This window comes from Chenopodium album, chromosome 20, assembly GCF_948465745.1.
Source record: "Chenopodium album chromosome 20, dcCheAlbu1.1, whole genome shotgun sequence".
In the NCBI taxonomy this organism is placed as follows: domain Eukaryota; kingdom Viridiplantae; phylum Streptophyta; class Magnoliopsida; order Caryophyllales; family Amaranthaceae; genus Chenopodium; species Chenopodium album.
This window is the reverse complement of record NC_137853.1, coordinates 910,622-928,851: the sequence shown is the minus strand read 5'-3', so window position 1 is coordinate 928,851 and position 18,230 is coordinate 910,622. Positions and strand designations below refer to the sequence as shown.

Below are 18,230 nucleotides of genomic sequence, written 5' to 3'. Positions count from 1 at the left end.
GTTAATGATGAAATTGTTAGCTATTGATTGAGCCCGAACAATAATTTACTTCCAAAATTCAACAAGTTTTTAATAAGTTAAAGTGAAATTTCACGCACCCCTTAATAATTAACAGAATGAATTTGAAAAATAAAAGCATAGTACTCAAGTAAACAATTTACTTATCTCAATTAAATTATTTCTCAATTAAATTCCTTGCTCATATGAGATTAGTAGATCATTAACAAAAATGAATAGACGATTACTTAATTGGTTGTTGACTGTGCATTATATTTGCTACTAAAATTGTGAATGTAGTAATTTGAAAGCAAGTTAATCGGTCAAGCTTTAATTATAAAAAAAATAAATAAAAAAAGTCCGAGAAATGACGTTAAACTTTAAATATATGCATATGATTTGGAACTTATTTCTTTTATACTCAAGTCATAATCTATGGCCGGCTAGATAATCACACATTTGATTTACAAATCAACTATAAGAATTCCCTTAAAATCTCACCCTAACTCTTCTTTTTTTATAATTTAGGCTCGATAATAAACAACTTTTCATCTTATTATCTTGAATTTATGCATGTTATTATAATCCTTAAACTATGCCAATGAATACCATCTACTGCTATATATCACATTTACATACAAATCAGATCAAGCTAGACATATTAACGTTTGAGCCATATGGCCTATTTTAAAACCCAAAATTGCTACCTTACTATTCTTTCTCTACCAATAATTTCCTTACAGTTGACGACGTCTAAAGCTGAAATTAACAATCATACAACTAATGTAGCTCGTCATCCAATGGACCCATTACCGGTCCTAGAGATAAACTAGGTTCGAGCTATACTCACCTCCTATGCGCCTAATAAGTCCTTTTCTCTTCACTCAGTGGTCCTAGAGGAGCCCCTTAAGTCTTACGTACTTAATTGGAGGCAAGGTGATCTTTTCAGTGGCGGATGCAAGCCATATTGGTGGGGTGACTGGGTCCCTTGACCCTACTTGAGCTTGAGAAAAAAGAATTCTTGCTTATAAATTAATTTTTTTACTGTAAAAATTACTTGTATTTATATCAAATGACTCCATTAAAATATATTAAATGTATTTTGACCCCGTTAAATATTTTTTCTGGATCTGCCTCTGGATCTTTTGCCCCCTAAAAAGGCCTTTGTTGTTGCACGTTTTGATGGTGGGACATTCCTCATACATGCTCGTTGTGGACCTGGTCAGGTTATTAAGACTAACCCAATATCTAGATATCCTGTTCCAACTTTAAAGGAGATGTTAGCTTCCTTGACTGCACCATCAGCTAGTGCTCGATTTAACAAGAGCATCATTGACTGTGGGGTTGACTTTAAGGACTTGGTTTGTGCACCCATGATGTTGATGGAGATATATGTTGCCTAAGAAAGTAAGAAACTACTACTATAGCTCTATGTTTATTTGGCTAGGTAACCATTTTTAGATTGAAGTTTTTTTATTAGGCTTTGTAAATGTATAACTCACCTACAAATATGCAATATACTAGTGATTTTTTTTTTTTAGTTGTAGGTCATCCAATAACTATATGACCTTATATATAATCCGGCCATTTAACCCAAAAAAAAAAAAGTTGCACAACAACAAGAATACATGCAATTTTCAACAAGTCTTTCACTCCCATTTACTCCCATTGTCTCCAACCTCATTAGTCATTACCTTACAAAAACTACTCCCATTTTACTCGTTGCCATTTTACTACTGTTCTCATCTTCTGTTGAATCTAAAGCTCTGGAATCGTTGATATCGGTATATGATGAAATTGTCGAAGCTAATGCGTGGCTAATGGCGGTAGTAAACTAGTAATGTTTGGCTTGTTGAAGTTTTTGTGTGTGTAGGGTTTACAAATTGTTGTGCAACTATCATTGTTACGGTTTGCACAAGCATTTGGTTGTTTTAGATTAATTTTATCTCTTATTCACAAACCAAAATAATTAATTAAATTACTGTTTTCTAACAATTTGTAAAATTAGCCCAAAACTTAACTCAGATGCCACAACATACTAATGACCAAAGAGTTATAGAGCACATAATGTCAAGTACGTTGGAATACCTATAGGCTTTAGAGAGCACATCCTGCCTAATAACATTGAAAAAATGAAAAATTAGCTAAACAAGGATGTAATGTTTGGCTCTGATCTCGCCGTCAAAGGTAAAGCACTTGCCATCAACAAGAGTAACGAGCACCTCTTCAGGAGAAGTACGTTGGACTCTGAATAGAATGAACTGAAGATTGGTCTTCAGTGGTTGATTGCCCTCCTTGTAAGTACAGGAGTTGGCCAAGCACATAACATTATTGCCCAAATGAAGCATGTTAAGGAATTCAGCAATGCAATAAGCGGCAGGAAAATACTCAGAGTACACAACCTTCAACCAAGTTTTGGTGGTCAGATCATAGGCAGAAAGGCAATCAGGTTTTCTCTGCGTGTGAAAATAAATAACATCGTCGAGCAAGGTGGTGGCCTGATACCAAGGCCAGAAATCATGTGCGAGACATTCCCAAGTAGCAGTAGCAGTAGCAGGATAAAAAGCAAAGAGGGCAGAAATACACCTGACACGCATAACAAGTCTACGATTCTTTTCATCAGGAAGTATAGGATCAGACACGTCTAGGTAGTCAACAGCACACTGTTGAGGGTAATGTCTTTCAGAGGATGGTAGGAAAGGCAAGTCCTTCCACTCTCCAACTTGAGGATCAAACATATATACAAGGGGACCTATACCTGCATCTGTAAAGGAATAAATTCTACCCTCGAGCACAGCACAATATGGAGCAAAGATAGGATTCTGCATACAAGGAGCAGCTTGAAATCTAGTAGACTCTAAAACCAAACCGCCTTTACGAGCAACAGCATTAGCATTAGCATCAGTATCAGGATGAACAGCAGGGTCTGGATCAGTTGTTTGTATATTACCATCCTGGGGTATGAGCAACTCGGCACAGGATGCGCCCAAGTGAATATGGTGATCACCAACAATAAGCTTAGGAATGATCATACTCTCTGAATTTTCGCCGCCAATAACATAGATCTTGGATCCTGATAAAACAGTGTAAGCACCGGCTAAGCCTTGATTCAACAAAACGGCAACAGGGGTTTTTGTTATCCTCTCAGTTTCCAAATCCAATACATAAAATTCTGATTTCCTTCCTAAAACCCCAAGATGGGCTAAAATAAGCTGTTGTTTCTGCTCCTTAGAATCACAACAATATTCTTCCATGATAAATAATTCGAGGGCTCCTGCTGTTATAGTAATGAAACAACACAGTTTGAATCAGAACTACAGTCACCAACAAACACTAAAATAAATAAATAAAATTGATTAGATGTAATGAAATACACAAGAACAAATTGATATGTGAGCCCAGGTCTAAATTCAAAGGGATATGTAATTCAATCATCAAATTTCTAGCAACATAATCGCTGGTTATGATATTTCATAATCTTAACATCTAATTCAGATTCCTACACTGAGTCACTGACAATTGAATTAAATCAAATTAGATGAAAGATGAACCCTAGATTATGAAATTGAATTGATGATTACTGAAAGAAACAACGATTTACCTCAGAAGCTGCTGAGAACCAATAATTTGTTATGGAGAACGTCAAAGCGATGAAGAGTGCGCTTCAATGGAAAACTGAGAGAAAGAGATGGAGGGGAGGAAGGTTAAGAATTGCAGAAAACTCCGTATAGTATCATCATATATATAAGAAAAACATTACATTCTGTATATATACCCCTCCTAATTTGAACCCTAAATTGACAATACTGAAAATTAAATCAATGATAGTTTGATTAAACCCTAGATTATGAAAGAATCTAACCATTGATTTTTTAATCTATGGTTGAGAGTGGTGATCCGTGTGTGTTTGTGTGTTGTACATTCATCTACAAAAATATTATTCCCTCAATTCTTTAGTATTTTTTTGCCCCATTTGATCGGGATCAGTGCCCAAGACACGTATTAAAACATCTACTAGACTACTAGTATATCTTTATTTTCATACACGTAAAAATTATAAAAACGTTAGATTAATGAAATGTATAAATAGATAAATTTTAAAAAGATCACTATTGAAGTAATGAGTCTATAACTTTGTACTAATACATATGAATAACGATGATACGAATATTTAACTATGAGATGGTTAGATGCCATGTGTTAATAATGTGTACATATGATCGATTGAACTAATCAATATTACCTTGTTAATCAATCATTAGTGTTTTCTTTCATTATACAAATCAAAGCACTTTGTAATATCTTCATAATTTCATGAAAATATATAATGATAAACGAGTCATAATTATCAGTCTTGTTAACTAGTCAAGTATCGAATTACCAAATTGCAAACTTCCATTTCACAAGAACTCATCAAATCATGATTATGATACTATGCGTAGTATAAAAATGATTAAATAAGAAGCATATAATAACCTAATTGTAAAACAATAATACATTAATACACTAACTCTTATAATCTACTTCGTAATAAACTAGTAAAATCAGTATGATTAAACTTGAAATAGAACATAATATGTATTTATAAAATCAATGAGAATTTGTTTATAATATGATGCCTAAATATGAAATGATTCGCGACTTTATATAAAACTTGTGAACACAAAAGGTTAGCAAGTACTATCAAATTTCAAACCAAAACCATTTAACTGCCCGAATCCAAACAACTCGATCAACAATTTATTTTTTGAAACCGAAAACCGACCCGAACCGTAATTTAGTAAACTTGAAATGGAACCGATATGAATAACGTTAAAGTGGTTAAACAATCGAAGAACCGAACCAGTTATAAACTGAACCGAAAAAGAACCGAACCAGTTAAAAACTGAACCGAAAAAGAACCGAACCAGTTATAAACTGAACCAAAAAAGAACCAAACTGTTTCTAACCCGAAACCGTTTCCAACCCGAAACTGTTTGAACCGGGATAAAAACGTTTACACCGCACCGTTAACAAACCGCAACCCGCCTGCACCGAACCGTTTACTACTCGGACTGTTTACAACCCGAACCGAATTAAAACCGCTTAAGAATAAACCGAAATCGAATCGAACCGATAACTATTTAAACCGAACCAAAACCAACCCGTGAGACAATTAAACCGATTCCAAAGCGACCCGATTAAATACCGAACCGATTTCAAACCGAACCGAAACCGAACTGTCAAACCGTTTTGACAATGCTACATAGTATTTATAGGAAATAGAAGGTTTTAAAAATTTTAGTGAATAATTGTTTTTTTAGAAGCTCGGGGTGCCCTATGTTTTAGTAGTTATATATACTAGCTAGATAGATTTTCTATCAGAAGTTTAATCCATTTAACTAATAGTATAATATTATTTCGTATATATTAGTACTATGAATCTTTTATTGCTATTATAAACTATAAAGCCAATATAGTTAGTTTCCATATTAAAAAAGCTGTAAATGAAAGAAATATGAAAAATGGATAGGAGGAAAGTATATATATTCATATAAGTTTAGATATTTAATTATGTAATAAACTATATTTCAATTAACCTTTGACAAAAATGATGATATAACTACATAAATAGAGAGAGTGTATTTTTTAAATTTTTTGATATGTAAATATGTAATTAAGCAAATCATATCAGCTTCTATGATATGTAATTGGGAAAGCAAATCATATCATCTTCTTTGATATGTAAATTGTTAAATATCTTGTAGATATATATTTTTTTTTCTTTGGTGAGAATATCTTGTAGATATTTTAGGAATGTATATCTATATTATTATTAAAACTCCAAGACAAGGAGTGTCATTTTGCCATTTGTTCTTTCTTTTTTGTTATTTTGCCACATCACTTTAAATTTTTGCCACGTTACTTTTGCTATTGTAGTTAAATATGCTTGATTTAATTTACACCTTAGAATAATGATCAATTGAAATATTGATTTCAACTTTAAAGAAAGAGAAGATGTTACTTGCAAACCAATAGACTAGCCATTATTAGTAATTAGTTTTGTCATAATTGAATAATTAAAATGTTTTTAAATTGTTTTGACCCATTTAATTTGTAAAATATGTAACCAATATGTATTCAATATATTTATCCCTATAAATTAACTATCCAAGGAAATGATACACTAAACATTCTAAACCTCTTGGAGAAACATTTTATTACTGGGTCAGTATTGTGTTAGGTGAGTATTTGTTTACTCTACCTTACATGGCATGCAATGCATATATTTTGCATACTTAACTCATATTTTTTACACATTTAATAAATCACCCTAAATTAATTATGGCCTGATGATGGTGCAATATGTAGGATATGCTATAAGTAGCATTTTGGTTTGATGATTGTGTAATATGCAGGATTTGCTATATATTAATACGAGATTCCATTGGTTGATTTTCTTTATATATAATTCACTCAAAAGTTAGTGCGTGTAATTTTTTTTATTATTCACTATTTATGCTCAAGGGTTGAATATTGATTTGATGATTCATTTGTGCATCCAATTTGAAAATGATATTACATCTTTTTTTTTTAAAAAAAAAAAAACGATATAATCATATAATGCATGTAATTATTTGTCATGTAATTAAATATGAAGAATAGAAACAAGCCCGGGGCATTGCCCGGGTCACTAACTATTTGTATTGTATATCTTAAAGTCAAAGGCTATAATTAGTTCCTTAGAATTAGGCTAGCCTAATTCTAAGGAACTAATTAGAGCCATTTGACTTTAAGATATACATTACAAGTAATCTGATTTCGGCTATAAATGTAAATATGTAATGCTGGTTGAATTGATTTTTGTACTCGCTAACATATTTGCAATTTATTTTTACTTTAGCAATGGCATCAAGTGGTAAAGCTCCATGCACCATTTTTTCCATAATCTTCATTTTTACTCACTTGGTCGTCATCGCAAATTGTAAGTTATACTTAAAATGCAACTATTTTTCTGTTTATGTAGTTTATTATACATTCACATCATTTCGGTGATCGATTTTGTAGTATACATATGTATTATGTGTAAAATTCACTATAATTTACATATGAGAATTATGTGAAAAATTACTATAATTTACATACGAGTATTATGTGAAAATTTTGCCTTTGAATAATTATTGTTTACGATAATAAATTTATGCAGGTGATGTTTATATTAGTGAAAAGTACGAGGGATTGAAGGCGACAACAGAACTAAATAAGAAAACATCGATTGAGGGCACAAAAGTTTCAAATGGTTGTTACAGGGCGTCTTGTGGCTTAGTTGGTTCTGGAAGATTATGTTATTGTTGTACTCCTTTTCAATGTTGGAAAGATGGTTGCAAAGGGTGCTGAAATTTGCAGTTATGAATGCTGCGATGTTACTTTATTAAATTTCTTACTATGTGTTCAAAGATAACAAAAATCTTATGTGAACAAAAAAAAAAAAAAAAAAAAAAAAAAAAAAAAAAAAATTACTAGTATTTGTAGTTCCAAAACTTCCAATAATGGCAAAAGTGGCAATCATGTTAAAATAAATGTCAATATTAAGTTCTGTATAATTCATTGTCATATTATTCTCAATTTTTTGTCATGAATTCCTATTTTATACAATTATCAAGAGTATATTTAATGCTTATATTTAACCCTAAGGGCTATATATAACATTACCCTAATGTCAAGGAAAATGTTATACATAGTCCTAAGGGTTATATATAAGCATTAAAAATACTCTAGAAAATTGTTAAAATTTCGAAAATCATGACAAAAAGACGCTGATTTGCGAGTGTTTTTTTTCATGAATTCCTATTTTATACAATTATCAAGAGTATATTTAATGCTTATATTTAACCCTAAGGGCTACCGGCTATATATATATATACATATATATATATATATATATATATATATATATATATATATATATATATATATATATATATATATATATATATATATATATATATATATATACATATACATACATATATATATATATATATTATATGTACACACATATACATATATATACATATACATAAAAAAATTAAAAAAATTATATATATATAATTAAAAAAATTAAAAAAAAGAGTTGAAATGGGAGACTTTCTTCTTGATAGTATGAATTCACTCATCTTAGGGCCTGTTCATATTTATTGAGCTGAACTGAAATGAACTAATTGGAGTCAAATTGAATTGAACTGAATTGATTGGAGCTGAAATGAATATTTTACGAGAGAGGGAAATTAAGAGCTGAATTGAACTGAATTGATTGAAGCTGAACTGAACTGAAATTAAGTAAATCTAAATAGGCCCTTAAAGTGACAATTATGTTAAAATGTCAATATTAAGGGCATGTTCATATTTACTGAAATGAGCTGAATTGAACTAACTCCGTATCAACTATCAAGTAATAAGATACCGATGTGAGCGATGTCTCAGCTCTACTAAGTAATAAGTATTGCTTCGTATGTGTGAGTCTGAGGAAATACTGGACCCTTCACTTGCTTTTAGAACCAGAGGGAAATCAGATCTTTATTTTTTGACTGATAATCGTTGGTGGCCGTTAACTACTAGAGAAAGCGATTAAAATTTTATTTACAAAAATAATTCCCTAACCTTATATAATATAATTACTTAAAATAAAAAGTTGACATATCTTTAACATAAATATATATATGGCTATAAAAAAATTTCTTAACAAAATTTTGCTCACTAACATCTTTTAATATCTAGCATGTCTTTTGTAATCCTTTATTTTGCTCTAAATTTGTCAACTATATTTTTAGATTTTTTTTTGTTTATAAAAACTAGTTATATAGATAGTTTAATAATTATTATTGAAGATTACCGTGCATGGCACGGAAACTAATAACCTGGTAAATTAATTATTTTTATAACCATTATTATAATGATAAGTACGTAATTTTACGTTATTTTGCTGACATTAGTTAGATATTTGAGGGTGACGTTTAGCTTTTTTTCACTTTTTTTTTGTTGGAAAAAACTTAAAGTACATTAATGAATCTTTTTACCCTATGAATTTATTGAATTTTATTATATGAAATAAATGATTAGGAAATTAAGGGTCTGTTCACATTTACTTAATTTCAGTTCAGTTCAGTTCAGCTCCAATCAGTTTAGTTCAGTTCAGTTAAGCTCCAATCAGTTCAGTTCAGCTCTTAATTTTCCTCTCTCATAAAATATTCATTTCAGTTTAGTTAAGTTCAGTTTAGTTAAGTTCAGCTAATTAGGTATTCTAACATGTAGCAATGATAATAGGTAATTTTTTCTTAACTCCGACTAATAAGAAAAACTAGGAAAATGACAATCATAATTTCATAGTAAGAAAAATTTATTAGTAATTCTAATAGAGCACATGACCCACCATTATCTTATTTTTTTTTTAAAAAAAAAAAAGTTACAACTCTTGTTTATTTGAATGCTTACATCCAAAACGGACTATAAAGAAGACTAGCAAGTAAAATTGCTTATGTACAAGAAAAGATTAAAGCCCCATAATTTGCTTTTTTTCTAGTTTGCTTATTGGGACTTTTGAGGGTGAAAATTGTTTGAATTCAATAAATCCCAAATTCAAAAATTCATACAATTATGTATCTCTCCACACTTATGACTATTAAGTACTTCAAATTAACCTAGACTCTATGCTTATAATTCTCCTAGGTTTGAAAATTTTGCAAGCTAGAGCATAAGGTGATTTTATAAGGCGTTTCTTATGAAATTTAGATCATACACTCGAGAGCATGATGTGCATTATGCTTTCAAAAGACTAAATAATTTTAACTAAAAGAACTATGACACTATTTTGAACAAATTGTGTATTCAAGATCAAGATGTGCATCATAAACTCGCATGTAGGATCAAAATTGCTCATCCGGAACACTCATTAATTTAATTGCTTGGCAATTATATACCCTTCAAAGTAAAAAGGTTCAATAACAGAGTTTACCATACTTGCTAGTTGCTACCTTTTATCTCCAGAAGAGCAAAATTAGCCCAGTCGCCCACCAACTCCTCTGAATTGAATAACCCCATTTTTATAATTCGAAGAAAATCAATCGATAAAATCAAAACTGATGTTGAAGACCCTTTCTTTGATTCCTCGTTTACACTTGTCCTCCTCTCGAAGGTCCATTTCTCTTTCTCTCTTTCTTTCAGATTATTGGCATTCTTCATGTTCTTTTGATTTGATTAATGTATACTCTTTTTCTGCTGTTATCGTTTCTGGGTTTTCATTGATTTTGATTTTTGATGTTAAATCTTAATGGGTTTTGCTAATTTTCTGTTTTTTTTTTTTTTTTTTTTTTTTCATGACATTGAAAGTTTGGATTTTTTTTTTTTGTTTTGTTAAATTTATGTTTATATAAGTTTTAGTTTCTTCAATTGGGATATCTGGTGAAATTGGCCTGACTTTAAATTGATTGAATCAGTATTATGAAAAGAGGAAGTATGGAAAAGAAAAAGAAATTGAAAGACATGAATTTAATAACCACTACAAAAATGAGCTTGACAAGTGTTACCTACTGTTGAATTGCTGAAATTATTGCTTGTGTTTTTATCGATTTGATGGCTAATGCAATACATTCAATAGGATGATTAGGTTTATGCTTTTTTCAGAAAGTTCTACTGTTCTAGTGTAATGTGCTGCATTTGAAACTTGAAAGGATGATTAGATTGGCCCTTTTATAGTAGGTTCTAACCAATTTTCTTCCCTAATCAAATAACTTGAATTGATGAGTCTAAATTGTTGTTGAACTCAGATGTCTAATTCAATTGTTTCACTTATACGCCTCAAATTGATCGTTGATGCAGTAGTTTAGCAGTAGATGTAATGTAACTGCTGTTGTTGATATTCGTTCAACACCCTATTATATATCTGAAATCATTCCATGTAATTGATTTTCATTCAGATTTCCTAATTTTGCCACAATGTCTGGGGAAGTGGTACCAATGTGTCCTAAATTTGTTCCTGTGGAGCAAAGTAAAATCACTTCGATCAGCAGTTCCGAAGGTATGTTTGTGCTTTATATTATCCTAGCAATCAAGTCTGCCAGTTCAAGATAGGGTCATAATTCATAAATTCTGTATAGAGTGTAAATCAGTATTCCATAAGTGTGACAAGTTTTTGATGACATGGATATTCTGAACTGATAATATGTTAAGCACTTACTGAAAATCTGACACGTAATATAAATTTGAATTTTGTGTGACCGAAATGGACCCAGTGGGGAGCCTGATTAGTTTCATCTCCTAGCCATGCTTTGTGATTAGCAGTTTAACTTCCCTCATCTTGATTGCTTGTTAGTGACAGTCTCCAATTCTTGAATGATATTATTGGTGTCATCCTCAGAAGATAGTTGTTTTCTTTCATGGGATTTTTTTTTCCTGAAGTAAGTTAACAGGAAATAAATTCTGGCATTTTATGATATTTTGATGAAATTATGGGCTATCTATTAGCCTTCCTATATGGGTTAATAATTTTACAGTATCGTATGCCATGCATTTTTTTTGGGTGCTTTCTGCCTTTTGACTTTAGATTCCTTACCGCTGATCATGTTGGTCACTATCACCGGAACATTATGTGAACATGTCAACATGTCAAGGCAAATTACTCTTACTATTGCTCCACCTTCTTACATACGGGAAACCCTTTTTTAATATTTTGTGTGAATTTATCAAGAAATTGCAATCATAATACCATCCTATTTTTTAGTCTAAGTATCTTATGTTAATTACGGCTGACTGGCATGCCTTTTTTGTATTGCAGCATACAAATTCAGTGTTGTATCATATAATATTTTGGCACAGGTACGTGACGTGCTTTAGTTATTGACAAATACCGAGTTGAAGAAATTCCTTATCTTTGTGTTTATTAATCCCGAGTTATGTTACTCAGACTCCTCATTTCACCTTAAGTACTTATATTGGATCTTTGACACTTTGACATGGTGAATCGGACACTGGGACGTACACTCCTATTGGTCATGAACTCATGATTACTCAGTCTGAGTAACATAGCTTCTGAGTGAAAGTTTGCCATTTTGCTTACTGCTTATGTAGTTATGTTTGTAGCTGGTCATGAGCTAGAAGTTATGTTTTGCCATAGTAACCTTGCATTTTATTAACGGAGAACCTCTCCAATGTCAACCTTAACGTAATCCCAATGTCTGTAAGCAGGCTTTCCTCTAAAGGAGGTTGGGCAAAATGGATGTATGCAGCCTGCGATAACCGAAAGGTTGTTTTTACTAGAACTTCAATCTAAATTGTAGTAATTGTTTACTGCTTTGTATTGAATAAGGCATAGATTTAAGTTGATGGAGAACTTGTACTACAGAAATCTGACTAAAATTCAATAAATACTTATCCAAAATGAGCTACTGGTGCATCAGTAAGAAACTGTGAACTTCTCACCCTACTACTTTCACTACATTCTTCAAAAATGTTTTACATTTGTTTGTGCCCCCCCCCCCCCCCCCCCCCCCCCTCTGAACTGGGAATTGAGAGTTGAAAGAACAGTCTCACTGCTGTGTCTCTTATCCCTGCAGTAATTCCTGGTACTGGTAGTCAGTTGTTTGTCAACCTATATGATTGGTTGGAATGTCATTAGGTGATGTCAATTTTAAAATTTCACTAACTTGCTTACCCTCTTATGGTTTTCATGGTGTGATTTTATATTTGATTCCGTTTTGTAGGTATTTGTGAAGAGTTCCTATTTTCCACACTCCCCAAAACCTTGCCTCAGGTAATTTAACCATCTGAATTATATTTATTTATGTGTTTGATCCTGCATCTGTTGGTAAATAATATGCATCCATGCTGTTGTACATGGCCAATTTTGTCAATATATGTGAATTTTTTTCTCAAGTATCTATTTGTATTTGTGCATTAATTTTGTTTCCTATGATTAATGGGGCATAATGAGCTGTGTGGCAGAGGAAATACATTAATACAGCATTAGAAAGTGGAAGGAGTTGTGCTATTATATCCCTTGATGTCACCATTAACCTTAGGTGCTGATTCATGAAGCTCAACTGTATTATGTCAAACATGCTGGTTTTATATAACATGTTTCTTATCGTTTTCTCATGAACTTCCTTTCAAGGAGGGTGTTTGTTTGTACTCTTTTATGTATATCTATAGTTTTTAATTTTTGAAGTTCTAATTCTGAATGATTTGCTTAGCATTTGACAATAACATCTCCTTCTATGATCTACATTGCGAGTTATAAAATTAAGAATGTGGCAGGACTGAATATGAGACTGTTTGTTATGGGGTTATCCATGGTAGATGGATCTAACATAAGGGCTGGATATAACTTTAGGGCTGCATGGTGTAAAGATAGAGAGAAGTCAAATGACTAAAAGCTATGGTTATATTGAGAAATAGATGATGATTGATGAGAATCAAAAGGAGAGATAACTAGCATGTTGCATTGTAGTAAGTGCTAATTTTAACAAAACTAATTTCTCACACTTCTATCCAAGTTTCAAGCAGTAAATTTTAACTGAAGGTTGGTCTTGTGTATTTGCAGATGGAAGGCTCGTTCAAAAGCTGTTTTAACTGTTCTAGGAGATTTTAATGCCGACTTTCTCTGCTTACAGGTCCTTTAGCTTCTCTGTGACAACAATAGTTCGTGTTTTATCTCTTATATAATGCTGTTAAAAGCTGGAATGTATTTTTTTTAAATTTTTTTTTTTTTTTCAATTGTTATTGTTCTGGCCATATTAGGAGTTAGATGAGTATGATAGCTTTTATAGAGGCAATATGGAACAACTTGGATACTCAAGCATCTATATTCAAAGGAGTGGCCAAAAGTGTGACGGTTGTGGAATCTTTTATAAGCTGACCAGGTACATGGTGCTGTCTGAATCCTATGTTTTTTTCATAATCTAGCCATTATCATATCTGATTTACTTGTTAATTTTTTGCGAAGCTCAATATTGATCTTTGTTATAGTGATGATTTTGCTAGTTGTGGATCACATTTACACAATATTTTTCCTTTTGTTGGACCTATTTTTCTACTGGCACAAACTATGGTGCGTATATTTGACAGCATAAATTGAGTATTCCAAATTCTATTCCTCTTTCCATATAATTATATTATATACTCTGCAGACACCTAATTATTGGTGGGTTTTGGATAGAAAAGATGAATATGTTCTTACCCTAAACTTTGTGCAAAAAACTCTGCCTTTGTCATAGTCTGTGTTTTAAGATCTTTCTTAGTGTTGCAGCTTTTTTGATGTACCTACTTCACATCTCATTTTTTGGTAGTCTATTTTGTGTATTATATATATATTTTTTTCTCTTAGCTTTTGGCGTGCTCCAGTGCAGAGTTGGTCTTACAAGAAAATATTGAATATAATGATCTAGTGAAAACTATTGACGGTGAAACAAATAGTAGAGTGATGGATAGTGCTGTGTCAGTTGCTGAGGGAAATGCAAGTGCTGAAGAAGACCAAGGTTATTATTATCTTTTGTTTCCTCTCTAATTATGATATCCTAATCACTTTCCAATTTTTGTATATCCCATACTTATCAATTTATCATTTCTTCTAAACTCCCCTGTATTCCTCTAATCTTTCTTGATCCATGCATAACCAACCCCACCATTCATCTGAGATCCCTCTTGCTGTCCTGGACCTAAATGGCTGTTAAAGTGATTTCTCGCCCTAATGTTCTTGCGGCTATCTTACTCTGTATTTAATGTAAGTGAATGAGGGAGAAATTAAGATGTGAAATTTTCTACGGAGTATCAGTTTCTTAGCTGTGATTTTCATTAGGTTCTCTCTTTCTTTCTTCTTTTTTGGCAGGGTTTCTCTCTTTCTAATATCCAATTATCCACCCACATCAAATATGTGATATTACTTCACTCATTGTGTTTTATTTATTTATTTATTTATTTATTTTCTAAATGCGTGTTTTGTGGATTTTTAGGTTCGACAGAGAAATGTGCTGAAAAAGACCGTGGAGACCCTAATGATCCTTGTGTCAGACTAAAACGCGACTGTGTTGGAATTATGGCTGCATTTAGACTAAAGAATCATTCTCAGCATCTTATTATTATCGCAAATACACATTTATATTGGTATGTTGACTCATTTTTCAGTCTCTGATTATTTGATTTACTGTCTCGTATGTATCTACTTTGACTAGCATACTTACCTCCAAGAGAAAGAAATTTCTCTGATATTTTTGAATGGCTGTATTTCAGGGATCCAAAATGGGCTGATGTTAAGCTAGCTCAAGCTAAATATCTACTGTCGCGTTTAGATGAATTCAAAACTCTAGTTTCAGAAAAACTTGAATGTATTCCTTCTGTTATTGTGACTGGCGACTTCAACTCTACCCCAGGAGATCAGGTAGAATTTGTCAACTTTTCTACTTTTTGCATTTTTAATTTTTTCAGAATATTTTGTATGTATTCCTTGTGCTATCAGTTTACCTAACAGTTAGGAGCTCTGCCACTGCTGCTTATTGGGTTAAAACCTGAATGTTTATTTGTCTGCCAGGTGTACAATTACCTAATTTCCGGCAGCTCTTCCTCGGAGTCTACGGTTGAATGTCCTGATGAATTGCCCATTCCATTGAGCAGTGTCTATGCCTGCACAAGAGGAGAACCGGCATTCACCAACTGCACCCCTGGCTTTACAGGTACTTTGGATTACATTTTCTTTTCGCCTTCCGGTTGCATACAACCTGTGAGCTTCTTAGAACTTCCTGATGAAGACTCTCCCTCTGTGGCTGGTGGGCTCCCAAACTATCAGCACCCCAGTGATCACCTTCCCATTGGTGCAGAATTTCAAGTCCATACACAATAACACTACCTGTTCTTTTTGCTTCTAGATTCCTTTTCATTATCTCATGATTAAATTGTGTTCACTTTTTTTTTTTTTTTTCTCCAAACCATAATGCTAGACTACAGTAATTGATTTTGACAATAAATACAAGGTTGCCTGAATTACAACACACACAAATTTTTGCACTCTTTATAATTGTCTCATTTCTTGTTTGAACTACACTATAAACATGGTAGTTAGTTCTAGACAAAGAAAAATTGATGAATTCTCTTTGGCCAATTTAATCTAATGCATCAAGTCGGTCTTGCATTTGGGTCGAACATTCATCCCCCAACCCGCAATACTTGATAAAACAGGCTTTTCTAGTCATTGTTGGGATGGACTGAAATGTCAACCAAATTTTCAGTTTTGGCCTGCCTAAAGCATATTTAATTTTCAAAAACGCGCCCAAAATTTCTGCGCGAACCCAGGTTGTTATTTAGGCCAAAAAAAGCATCTAAACAACTCTTGATTCTTGATCAGCTCTAGTGAATGTTAATAATTTGATACACTGTACACTACATAATCATACGAGTAATAATAATTGAAAAAAAAAAACAGAGAGCAAGGATTAGTGGTTGACAAAATAAATGCAGCATGAATAAAATTGATGTACAGCTGGGGTGGGAAATGAACAGAACAAGGGTCAAGTCTAAGGCGGCGTAGATTTGCGTTGATATTCATGTTTGCAGAGTGTCGGTACTAAGTACTAACGCGTTACTGTTGTAAACAATGTCACATACTATCATTACTTCATGCCATGTGCCTAAATCCACCCCCACCTTCTGCCCCTGTTTCTTCATTCATGTCCAATGGAACCTCTCATGTTGGTTTATCCAAAACTCGGTCGGTCTGATAGATCAACGGTTCAGAATACATGACGGAAAAACAGGAGTTTTGCTTTCAGAATAGGATTTTACTATAAAATTGAGAGATGGGGCAAAGTTATGGGGAATATTTTTAATTTGTTTGGTCATAATGAGTTCAAACACGTTATTTAGTATGGCAAGCCTCTAACGACTCTAGAAATGATCAATCAATGGATCCAACTCAGTTTGAAAAGTTCATTGAACCTAATACTCCCTCCATCCCTTAGGCCCTTTTTGGTTGAAGGGATTTGGCTGAAAAAGAAAAGAAAAAAAAAAGGTTTTAATATGTTTCCATGTTTGGTTTGATGAATGACATGAAAATTTAAAGGAAAGGAAGGGAAGTGAAAGGAAAGACTCTTTACAAATTTTCAGCTTTCCTTTCCTTCCAAATTTGAATGAAATCGACTTGAAAGAGAAAATAAAAGCATACTTCCTTTCTCTTCCCTTCATTACATTTTATTTACCAAACATTGGACATAAAATCTCCTTCTTTCCCTTCTCTTCCTTTTTTTTCCCCTCATTTCCTTTCTCTTCTTTTCCTTTACTGACAATGAACCAAACAAAGCCTTAATACAAAGCATCTTTCTAACATTTATTACTCACGTAATAAAGAAAAAAATGTTTTTAATTTAAGGATGGAGAGAGTATATCCAAGGATATAATTTTGATTGAATGTTAAAAAACCACGCAAGTATTTTCTTACATAGTTACATGTGATTGTGCTGGTTTGTCATATATGGTACAACACTAGTTTTATTTCAATACCTGCATTAATTTGACTTGTATATATGTCAAATGTCTATGCATAATTATTAACATCATTATATTATATCCGTATCGATATTATAATTTATTTGATATTATAGTTTAGAAAATTAAATTACGAGCTACTTGGTAATAGCTATGAGCTTGTGATTGAGTCCCTAATAAAGGTTGACAGCAAATTAGAAAATACACGAAAGTGATCCAATACAATGTCCACCTATGTGGTTGTTTTCTTAGCTATCTTTGTCAAAATTGCCATGTACGTAGAGAAAGAGAGATCAACAACCAAAATTGAATAAAAGTGGATGTGATTTGTTTTTAGGAGTACCACATACACTTTTAATTTTTAGATTGGATGCTTTACTTAAAGCTTTTAGTTTTCATCCGTGATTACTTAACCTTAGTTTAAGGTTTAATCCCTCTTTTATGTACGTGTGCTCATAGTTGGAATATCACGGGCAAAATTCATAATTAAATAAACTTTTAGCACATACATTTATCGTAATATTTTTAATTTCAATATTTCATAAATAAATTACTCCCTCCGTCCCCAAATGATAGTCCCTTATGGGCAAAAATCACGGGAATTAAGAAACTTAAATAAAAGTAGTAAAATTACATTGAAAATATAAATTTACATTGGGTATGTAAAATAGTAGAGAGAGAAAGTAATAAAAGTACATTGAAAAACAAAATTTACATGGGAAAGTTAAATT

The 18,230-nt window shown here is 32.2% G+C and overlaps 2 protein-coding genes across 3 annotated transcripts; one reads left to right on the top strand and one right to left on the bottom strand.

Moving 5' to 3' along the window:
• Positions 1-1,966: 1,966 nt before the first annotated feature.
• On the bottom strand, positions 1,967-3,725 carry LOC145599030 (uncharacterized). 2 transcript variants are annotated; one of them, XM_081655443.1, is made up of 2 exons: positions 3,599-3,725; positions 1,967-3,274 (listed from the first exon to the last, which is right to left on the bottom strand). In XM_081655443.1, exon 2 carries the CDS (start codon positions 3,249-3,251, stop codon positions 2,142-2,144), a length of 1,110 nt encoding a protein of 369 aa, XP_081511569.1. In that variant the 5' UTR covers positions 3,252-3,274; positions 3,599-3,725; the 3' UTR covers positions 1,967-2,141. The 2 variants fall into 2 exon arrangements, with proteins under 2 accessions (XP_081511569.1, XP_081511570.1); XM_081655444.1 differs by having other exon boundaries at positions 1,967-3,271; positions 3,599-3,722.
• Positions 3,726-9,998: 6,273 nt separating this feature from the next.
• Positions 9,999-16,007, top strand: LOC145597710 (carbon catabolite repressor protein 4 homolog 4-like). Its single transcript, XM_081653946.1, has 10 exons — positions 9,999-10,168; positions 10,950-11,050; positions 11,807-11,847; positions 12,732-12,781; positions 13,571-13,640; positions 13,768-13,889; positions 14,371-14,504; positions 14,979-15,129; positions 15,256-15,403; positions 15,554-16,007. Exons 1-10 carry the CDS (start codon positions 10,116-10,118, stop codon positions 15,860-15,862), a joined length of 1,179 nt encoding a protein of 392 aa, XP_081510072.1. The 5' UTR covers positions 9,999-10,115; the 3' UTR covers positions 15,863-16,007.
• The last annotated feature ends 2,223 nt before the right edge of the window (positions 16,008-18,230 follow it).

What these genes read in the sequence shown, in the direction of transcription:
- LOC145597710 (XM_081653946.1), top strand. Translation starts at nt 10,116, where the DNA reads ATGTTGAAGACCCTTTCTTTGATTCCTCGTTTACACTTGTCCTCCTCT. An exon ending in TTCGATCAGCAGTTCCGAAG is followed by an intron (nt 11,051 to 11,806) that starts GTATGTTTGTGC and finishes TTTGTATTGCAG; the next exon opens with CATACAAATTCAGTGTTGTA. An exon ending in TCCCCAAAACCTTGCCTCAG is followed by an intron (nt 12,782 to 13,570) that starts GTAATTTAACCA and finishes GTGTATTTGCAG; the next exon opens with ATGGAAGGCTCGTTCAAAAG.
- LOC145599030 (XM_081655443.1), bottom strand. Translation starts at nt 3,251, where the DNA reads ATGGAAGAATATTGTTGTGATTCTAAGGAGCAGAAACAACAGCTTATT.